General features: G+C 40.4%; 1 protein-coding gene across 1 annotated transcript in view; it reads right to left on the bottom strand.

The window, feature by feature from the left end:
* Nucleotides 1-7145: 7145 nt before the first annotated feature.
* ERICH3 (glutamate-rich 3) overlaps nt 7146-10701 on the bottom strand; it is a 121375-nt gene continuing 117819 nt past the window's right edge. The window contains 2 exon segments of the mRNA XM_010849425.1: nt 7146-9462; nt 10066-10701. Coding sequence (XP_010847727.1) covers nt 10084-10701 — 618 coding nt within the window. The 3' untranslated portion in view covers nt 7146-9462; nt 10066-10083.

The raw sequence follows: 10701 nt of genomic DNA, 5'->3' as shown, positions 1-10701 counted from the left end.
CACCAGGACACAGGAGAAAGGAGCAGTGACCCCACAAGAGACTGACCCAGGCTTGCCTGTGAATGTCCAGAAATCTCAAATAGAGGCATGGGTTGGTGGTGGCCTGCTGCAGAGTTGGGGGCACTGAGTGTAGCAGTACATGCATGGGATCTTTTGAAGGTAGTTACCATTATCTTCATTACCTCCATAATAGTTTGGCCCCAGGTAAACAGCAGGGAGGGAACACAGCTCCACCCATCAACAGAAAATTGGATTAAAGATTTACTGAGCATGTCCCTGCCCATCAAAACAAGACCCAGTTTCCCCCTCAGTCAGTCTCTCCCATCAGGAAGCTTCTATAAGCCTCTTATCCTTCTCCATTAGAGGGCAGACAGACTGAAAACCACAATCACAGAAAACTGACCATTCTAATCACATGAACCACAGCATTGTCTAACTCAGTGAAACTATGAGCCATGCTGTCTAGGGCCACCCAAGATGGACAGGTCATGGTGGAGAGTTCTGACAAATTGTGGTCCACTGGAGAAGGGAATGGCAAACTACTTCAGTATTCTTAGTTTGAGAACACCATGAACAGTATGAAAAGGCAAAATGATAGGACACTGAAAGATGAACTCCCCAGGTCAGTAGGTGCCCAATATGCTTCTGGAGATCAGTGGAGAAATAACTCCAGAAAGAATGAAGAGACAGAGCCAAAGCAAAAACAACACCCGCTTGTGGATGTGACTGGTGATGGAAGTAAAGTCCAATGCTGTAAAGAGCAATATTGCATAGGAACCTGGAATGTTAGGTCCATAAATCAAGGCAGATTGGAAGTGGTCAAACAGGAGAGGGCAAGAGTGAACATTGACATTTTAGGAATCAGCAAACTAAAATGGACTGGAATGGGTGAATTTAACTCAGATGACTATTATATTTACTGCTGTGGGCAAGAATCCCTTAGAAGAAATGGAGTAGCCATCATAGTCAACAAAAGAGTCTGAATTCAGTACTTGGATGCAGTCTCAAAAACGACAGAATGATCTCTGTTCATTTCCAAGGCAAACCATTCAATATCACAGTAATCCAAGTCTATGACCCAACCAGTAATGTTGAAGAGGCTGAAGTTAAACAGTTCTATGAAGACCTACAAGACCTTCTAGAACTAACACCCCCAAAAGATGTCCTTTTCATTATAAGGGACTGGAATGCAAAAGTAGGAAGTCAAGAAACACCCAGAGTAACAGGCAAATTTGGCCTTGGAATAAAGAATGAAGCAGGGCAAAGGCGTTATTCTGTGCCAAGAGAACACTGGTCATAGCAAACACCCTCTTCCAACAACACAAAAGAAGACTCTACACATGGACATCACCAGATGATCAACACTGAAACCAGATTGTTTATATTCTTTGCAGCCATAGATGGAGAACTCTATACAGTCAGCAAAAACAAGACCAGGAACTGACTGTAGCTCAGATCATGAACTCCTTATTGCCAAATTCAGACTTCAGTTGAAGAAAGTAGGGAAAACCACTAGACCATTCAAGTATGACCAAAATCATATCCCTTATGATTAAACAGTGGAAGTGAGAAATAGATTTAAGGAACTAGATCTGATAGACAGAGTGCCTGATGAACTATGGATGGAGGTTCGTGACATTGTACAGGAGACAGGGATCAAGACCACCCTCAAGAAAAAGAAATGCAAAAAAGCAAAATGGCTGTCTGAGGAGGCCTTAACAAATAGCTGTGAAAAGAAGAGAAGTGAAAAGCAAAGGAAAAAAGGAAGGATATACACATTTGAATGCAGAGTTCCAAAGAATAGCAAGAAGAGATAAGAAAGCCCTCTTCAGCGATCAATGCAAAGAAATAGAGGATAACAACAGAATGGGAAAGACTAGAGATCTCTTCAAGAAAATTAAAGGTACCAAAGGAACATTTCATGCAAAGATGGGCACAATTAAGGACAGAAATGGTATGACCTAACAGAAGCAGAAGATATTAAGAAGAGATGGCAAGAATACACAGAAGAACTGTACAAAAAAGATTTTCATAACCCAGATAATCATGATGGTGTGATCATTCACCTACAGCCTGACATCCTGGAATGTGAAGTCAAGTGGGCCTTAGGAAGCATCACTATGAACAAAGCTAGTGGAGACGATGGAATTCCAGTTGAGCTATTTCAAATCCTAAAAGATGCTATTGTGAGAGTGCTACACTCAATATGCCAGCAAATTTGGAAAACTCAGCAATGGCCACAGGACTGGAAAAAGTATGTTTTCATTCCAATCCAAAAGAAAGGTAATGCCAAAGAATGCTCAAACTACCACAGGATTGTACTCATCTCACACACTAGTAAAGTAATGCTCAAAATTCTCCAAGTCAGGCTTCAGCAATACATGAACCATGAACTTCCAGATGTTCAAGCTGGATTTAGAAAAAGCAGAGGAACCAGACATCAAATTGCCAACATCCATTTGATCATAGAAAAAGCAAGCAAGTTCCAGAAAAACATCTATCTCTGCTTTATTGACTATGCCAAAACCTTTGACTGTGTGAATCACAATAAACTGTGGAAAATTCTGAAAGAGATAGGAAACCTAGACCACCTCACCTGCCTCTTGAGAAACCTGTATGCAAGTCAGGAAGCAACAGTTAGAACTGGACATGGAACAACAGACTGGTTCCAAATAGGAAAAGGAGTATGTCAAGGCTGTATATTGTCACCCTGCTTATTTAACTTATATGCAGAGTACATTATGAGAAACGTGGGGCTGGAGGAAGCATAAGCTGGAATCAAGATTGCCGGGAGAAATATCAATGACCTCAGATATGCAGATGACACCACCCTTATGGCAGAAAGTGAAGAAGAACTAAAGAGCCTCTTGATGAAAGTGAAAGAGGAGAGTGAAAACATTGGCTTAAAGCTCAACTTTCAGAAAACTAAGATCATGGCATCTGGTCCCATCACTTTATGGCAAATAAATGGGTAAACAGTGGAAACAGTGTCAGACTTTATTTTGGGGGGCTCCAAAATCACTGCATATGGTGATTTCAGCCATGAAATTAAAAGACACTTACTCCTGGAAGGAAAGTTATGACCAACCTAGACACCATATTAAAAAGCAGAGACATTACCTTAACTACAAAGGTCCATCTAGTCAAGGCTATGGTTTTTCCAGTGGTCATGTATGGATGTGAGAATTGGACTATAAAGAAAGCTGAGTGCCAAAGAATTGATGCTTTTGAACTGTGGTGTTGGAGAAGACTCTTGAGAGTCCCTTGGACTGCAAGGAGATCCAACCAGTCCATCCTAAAGGAGATCAGTCCTGGGTGTTCATCGGAAGGACTGATGTTGAAGCTGAAACTCTAATACTTTGGCCGCCTGATGCAGAGATGACTCATTGGAAAAGACTGATGCTGGGAAAGATTGAAGGCGGGAGGAGAAGGAGATGACAGAGGATGAGATGGTTGGTTGGCATCGCTCATTGGACTCAATGGACATGAGTTTGGGAAACTCTGGGAGTTGGTGATGGACAGTGAGGCCTGGTGTGCTGCAGTCCATGGGGTCACAGAGAGTCGGACACAATTGAGTGACTGAACTGAACTGACCATTGCAATAATTAGTAATGTACATCTGATCAAAATAACACACATAAATTTTGATAAACTTTATACATGAAAAGTAAATGCAGAAATGTGTGTTTAAGGTAGTGATTTCTATGTTTAATTAGTTTGTGTATCTGTGAACAAATATTATTTTCTGCTACAATGATAGTGTTCATCATTTCTGTTACATATTCTGTTTTTTGTTTTTTTTTTTTAAGATATACACTGGGGCTTCCCTGGTGGTTCAGATGGCAAAGAATCTGCCTGCAATGTGAGAGAGCCAGGTTTGATCCCTGGGTTGGGAAGGGATTGCTACCAATTCCAGTATTCTTGCCTGGAGAATTCCATGGACAGAGGAGCCTGGCAGGCTATAGTTCATGGGATTGCAAAGAGTTGGACACGACTGAGTGACTAACACTACACAAGTACAGTAGCTGTGCATGTCACATATATAAATAAATGGGAATGGAGGTAGTTTGCTTGTATTGTGCAGCAATGCTCTACTTTGAACTCCTGAGTGATTTACCAAAAATGAAGGACTGATAAAATACCGAAGATGATTTAAGAGGCTTATCAGCTGACAAGTCAATTAGGTTCTCATTTAGTTTTCTTGAAAACAACTGAAAACCACTTGAATTGCAGAAGGATTTATTAACCACCCATTAAGGTCATTCCCTTTCTCAATACCTGCACCATATTTCAAATCATTTCTTTGTCATTTTGTGTCATCCCAGAGGCAACACAGTAAAACTGGTAAATGGATGAACAGCTGGCCTCTATTATGAATGAGAGTGGGAGATTGGCAAAAGGGAAGACCTTGACTCAGGCTAGATCTCAGGCAGGTCCATTTTATGACAAAAGTGTATATGGAGGTTGACATCCGCAAAGTAGCCTTCATGCATCCTTTGAAAACCTTCATCTCCCCTCAGAGGAACACCACACTAGCTTGAGGGTCTCTGTGTCACATTAGTACAAAGCTCCTGAACAATGTGAGATTTCTCCTATAATTTTGTCCTTCCTATACCTTTTGATTATAAGCAGATGTTAATAAGACCAGGAAATGTTTGACAAATGAGGCAGAGAGTTAGTTCTTCTATATTCTTTGGTATCAGCTTATCTGTTCCAGGTATTTCTATGTACCTCATTTTCTCTAATAAAAATGGGGGCTTGCATCACTCCAAAATATGACACGGTTGAACAGATTATTAAATAGTCTGAGACTTCTGATTGGAATTTCAAAGGGAGTATGCATTCTCAAACATCTAGCATTTTATTGTAGAGCTTATGTTTTCTGTTATTTTGAAAAGCATAGCTTTCCCGTCGCAAGGCATGATATTAGAGGGAAGGATAAAACATAATAAAAGGGGGAAAAGGGTGAGTTTGAGAGCAGCTTCTAAAGAATTCCAGTTGTATTTATTCCCTGTTCTTTTGTACCTCTTGTTTCTGGCCACGTAAATGGGAACATCTTTCAAATGACACAATCAGGTGGTTTAAGAGAGTAAAGAAAATGTTATTAAGGTCAGAAGTGTCCTCTCAAGGGCCACAGTCCTTGAAGCTGTTGGAATATTTCACATGCTAGATGAATCTTTTTTAAAGTCTTCTTTTCTCAAATAATGATTTTCCATTGCAATCTAAATTATTGATCTTAGAAGTTTTAAAGAACTCAACTATAATTTAAATTTAAAACACAAGAGTTTACAAAGTCATAGAAAAAGCTTCACTCAAGTAATTCAGGCCCTTCTTTTGTTGTCCAGTGACTAAGACTTCAAACTCCCAATGCAGGAGGCCCAGGTTCCATCTCTGGTCAGAGAACTAAATCCCACATAACACAACTAGGAGTTCAAATGCCAAAACTTGGGATCCTAAATGCTGGAAGTAAAACCTGGTGCAGCCAAATAAATAAATATTTTTAAAAATAAAATTGTTAAGAAAGAAATTCGAAACCTAATTCTTCCTATCTTTACTTTGGTTGTCTATTTTTCTTTTGAATTATTTAAATAATCTATCATATTCTTTGGTTGATACTGACTGGAACAGTAAATAACCCTTTTCTTATTGATACATTATATATTAATGAGGTTTGATTTTTATATCTACAAAGTAAACAAAAATATGTAAAAATTCACATATAATACCTTCAGTTCAGTTCAGTCGCTCAGTCGTGTCTGCCTCTTTGCGAACCCATGAATCACAGCACGCCAGGCCTCCCTGTCCATCACCAACTCCTGGAATTCACTCAGACTCACGTCCATTGAGTCAGTGATGCCATCCAGCCATCTCATCCTCTGTCATCCCCTTCTCCTCCTGCCCCCAATCCCTCCCAGAATCACAGTCTTTTCCAATGAGTCAACTCTTCGCATGAGGTGGCCAAAGTACTGGAGTTTCAGCTTTAGCATCATTCCTTCCAAAGAAATCCCAGGGCTGATCTCCTTCAGAATGGACTGGTTGGATCTCCTTGCAGTCCAAGGGACTCTCAAGAGTCTTCTCCAACACCACAGTTCAAAAGCATCAATTCTTTGGCGCTCAGCCTTCTTCACAGTCCAACTCTCACATCCATACATGACCACTGGAAAAACCACAGCCTTGACTAGACGGACCTTTGTTGACAAAGTAATGTCTCTGCTTTTGAATATGCTATCTAGGTTGGACATAACTTTCCTTCCAAGGAGTAAGCATCTTTAAATTCCATGGCTGCAGTCACCATCTGCAGTGATTTTGGAGCCCAAAAAAATAAAGTCTGACACTGTTTCCACTGTTTCCCCATCTATTTCCCATGAAGTGATGGGACCAGATGCCATGATCTTCGTTTTCTGAATGTTGAGCTTTAAGCCAACTTTTTCACTCTCCACTTTCACTTTCATCAAGAGGCTTTTTAGTTCCTCTTCACTTTCTGCCATTAGTATCTATTTAATATTCCTCTTCAGAGAAGGCAATGGCACCTCACTCCAGTACTCTTGCCTGGAAAATCCCATGGACGGAGGAGCCTGGTAGGCTGCAGTCCATGGGGTCGCTAGGAGTCGGACACGACTGAGCGACTTCACTTTCACTTTTCACTTCCATGCATTGGAGAAGGAAATGGCAACCCACTCCAGTATTCTTGCCTGGAGAATCCCAGGGATGGGGGAGCCTCGTGGGCTGCTGTCTTTGGGGTCACACAGAGTCAGACATGACTGAAGCGACTTAGCAGCAGTAGCAGCAATATTCTTCTTCCTAGAAGGAAGTGTATGTGATTTTTTAAAAAGTCAGAGTTTGGACTGAGAAGACTTGAGACTGATTATGATTTTAGACAAGCCACTTAATTGAACTTCTTTTTGCTTATCTATGAAATAGTGATAACAATTTTCCTCTCTGACATTATTACATGTATGTGAAAGACATATGTGAATGTAGAGTGAATGTAAATACATATACTCAAAAAAGAGACCAATGAAAATAATTCTCTCTGCTCTACTTTGTGGAGTTTAAATTTTAAGGAAATGACAAAGAAGATTTTAAAAGTCTAGTCTTACTTATAAAGGATCATTTTTGTCATATATATACATATGGTTTATTTATGCTTTTAATAATGAAACTGTTTATTTATGCTTTTAATAATGAAACTAGGGAAAAAATCAGTTCAGTTGAACACATAAATAATTTTATCAACATAGTATTTTCAGAGAAAGAATTCACTTCATTGAACTATCACAACACTGAATTTCACAGTTAAACCCACATGCAGATTGTAGGATAATTTTACAGAAAGTGTTTTGATGGAATGTGTTAAATATAAAATAATCCAATGCAATTTCCATTTAGCACATTGTACAAAATGAATTCTTCAATGGAATTAACAAGTTCATAATCTCTCCCATAAGGTGCTATGTATTCAAAGTGCTCTGTAGCAATGAGGTTGAGATCAGAGAAAAAATACTGTAGAACTCCACACAAACGCAGCTTAGCAATAAATGAAATTGGATATAATGGAGAGGAAACCTATTTTATAATGTAAGACAGTGGAGATCTATGATGTGCCATGAGTGACGTTCATCCTTAAAAGGGGGTGGGGCTGAAGGATTTCACATATATATCATTACAGTCATAATAAAAATGAGTTTAAAGTTGAGGTCATCACTTTTATAGTGACCATCATTTCCTCAAGTGAAAAGAGAGAAGAGACACAGAGGGTAGAAGAGACAGAAAGAGACAAAGTTCACAATACCTCTGCAATCCATTTTCCAACTGAGACTAATCTTCAATACAATCAATAGTCCGTGACAGCAGTTTTCAGACTATAGTGTACATCAGAATTACCCAGAGGGCTTGTTAAAACACCAATTGCTCTGCCCCACCCACAGAGTTTCCAATTTAATAGGTATGAGACGAAGGCAGGAATTTGTATTTGGAACAGTTCTGGGTAATGCTGATATCCTGATCAAGGCCGCATTTTGCGAACCACTGGTCCATTATATTAATACCTTTGATCACTGAATGACTCCTTTATTAAAATGAAACACACCTCTAAAGATAAAAAAAAATAAAGATAATATGCCTGATTTTTAGGGACATAGGGCAACCAGTGTGGACTGTATAATGATTAGGGAAGCAATTCTCAACTTTTTCTACATAGTAAAATCAACTGAAAAATTAAAACAACAAAACAAAAAACTAATGCCTACACCTATCTAAAACTAATTAGATCTGAATCCTTGGGGTAGGATCAAGCATTGGTTCATTCATGAAAGTGCCCCATGAAAGTCTAATGTGTAGTGTAACTGGAGAATCACTGCTTTAGGACATCTTCTTTCACCTCCTTACGTAATGAAAAGATAGCCAAACATATGCGCCCTTCGGGACACCGGTGTATGAACAGAGATGTCACAGGGAAATTGAAATCCCCAAGAGACACAGCTACACAACTATTTCTAGTGATATGGGGGGCAGGGGTAATTTAGAAAGCAGTCATGACCGTTGATTTGCAGTGCACTGCAGGGTTAGTTTCACAGGTTTGAAATAACAGAACCTGGGAAGGTGAGCAGCATGCTAATTTAATCCAAGTTTCTTTTCCACTGAATGACACCAACCAGAGTCTAGAGTCTAGAATGTTGGCATACGGGCTGATGTGCAATGTTTACCTGCTATAATGATTGTTACTCATTTTACTCGGCTAAATTATTTACTACATTAATTTAATTTGAGTGGCCCTATAAATAAGTCCCTCAAGGATAAAATGCTGCAAGCATTTACCTGTTCACCTCAGAAAGCAAGACTATAGAAACATGCAAAAAGAAAGGGCATTTTGAAATAAGATTTAGACATTAAATTACTGATCTGGCATAAATAGAAATATACTATTCTACTATGGCATAATAGACTATTTATAAGTAAATAAACATGCCATGGAACCCTTTTCTGGAAGGACTTACAGGTCTGGAACAATCTTTAGCACTGAAGGTACCTGGAAGAAAATTTAGAGCTCATTTTCACAGACAAAGCCAAAGATTTTAAATCAAATGCTCATGTATGAAGCTGGGACTAATATGTGATTTTAAATAAATAGGAATTTAAAGAAACCCCAGATATCAGGACTGGGCCTTTCGGGTAATCTTTGGTAAGAGTCAAGCTTTTGGAAATGATCAGTTTGATTTGAATATAGACATGTTAACTGTGTAGAATTAGGTAAGAGCCTTCCAGTCCTCCATCAGAAACCAGCACTCTAGGAAGGAGCTGAGCACCTCTTCTCAAGGTGCGTGAGGTGCTACAGACCAGCTGGCAGATTGGGAATCGCTCAGACAAGCACAGGGATTAAAAAAAAAAAAAAGTCCTGGTGAGATATTCAGGTGAATCCTTCTCCTCCACTCCAAGTCTTCTGGAAGACGTCTTGAGAATATCCTGAAAGACAATAAAAAGGGTAGAACTATGAATATAATCACTCAGAATAGTAGAAACCAGGCATTAAGTATACATGATGCAAATAGTAGAAACACAAGGAAATGCTAGAAATAATTTTGGTCTTTAGTTACATCATCAGTATTTTATAGATATATATTTTTAACAGGCTTCAAATATTTTAATATATTTTACTAATTTATGCTATATATATTTATTAAACTTCACAGAACTTCAGAAATGAAGACAGAGAGCCCATTTAAAAGCAAAGTAAGCTTTCTTCCTTTTGTCCCCATGGCACACACTCTCCTCTGTATCCATCTTCCTGGCCCTGTAAGGGAGAGGAGGAGGATCTCACTGCTTGAGAGCCGTGCTTGCAAAGGCAGAGGCTGGGATTTAGAGTTGTACCAGAGGTAGAAATGGGTCCCTGTATGCCTCTGGTCTGCCTGTCCATCTCACCCAGCCCCTATCCTGATGGGCTCAGCAGCCCCTGGAACTGAAGCCTGTGTGTGCAGGCACTGATAAAGGGATGAGACAGCCCACAGGAGAAGAGACCCCAGGTGGGAGATCTGTGTAATCCTACAAACAGGTTGAGCTTAAACTCACCATCAGCCACGAAGTCTCTTAGGCCTTCCCCGGACTCAAGGAAACATCCAGGTCCTCACTTCCTCTTTGCACTGAAAGCTCTCGCTTCTCTTGGATTTCCCTGCAGTTGGGCTTTTCAGGGAGTGTTTCTGCATCCTGTGGACTCTCTCTCCTGGCCTCTGACCCGCTCTTTTGGGATAATTCTAGTCTAAATTCTTCAGCTTCCCCTGACTCCTGCTCCCCATCAGGACTCCCCTTCCCTGCCTCCTCCCCCACCAACTCAGACTCAGCCCCTAGGGTTGTTTCAGCCTTCTCTGCCTCCCCAGCTGGCCCTGGCTTTGGAACCTTCCCTTCCAGGTTAAAAGGTTCCTCTGGAGCCTCAACCTCAGCCTCCAATGCCGAAATCGCAGTCATCTCCTCTGCCACTGGTACATCCTCCCCGCTCAGCACTATCCCCTCTACAGCCACCTTCTCTGCAGCTGCTCTTTCTCCTGGCATCTCATCCACTGTGTGCCAAGCTTCCTCCCCAGCAACATCTGAAAAGGAGGAGACTTTATTTGCTTCTGTTTTCCCCTCAGCAGAATCGTCCTCCCTCTCTGCAACTTCTTCTGAGGCTCCTCCTCCTTGATGGGGATCTTCCACAGTCATAACCACGCC

The sequence above is a fragment of the Bison bison genome, unplaced genomic scaffold (assembly GCF_000754665.1).
Source record: "Bison bison bison isolate TAMUID 2011002044 unplaced genomic scaffold, Bison_UMD1.0 scf7180017864283, whole genome shotgun sequence".
Classification (NCBI taxonomy): domain Eukaryota; kingdom Metazoa; phylum Chordata; class Mammalia; order Artiodactyla; family Bovidae; genus Bison; species Bison bison.
This window is presented reverse-complemented; position numbering and strand designations above follow the sequence as displayed.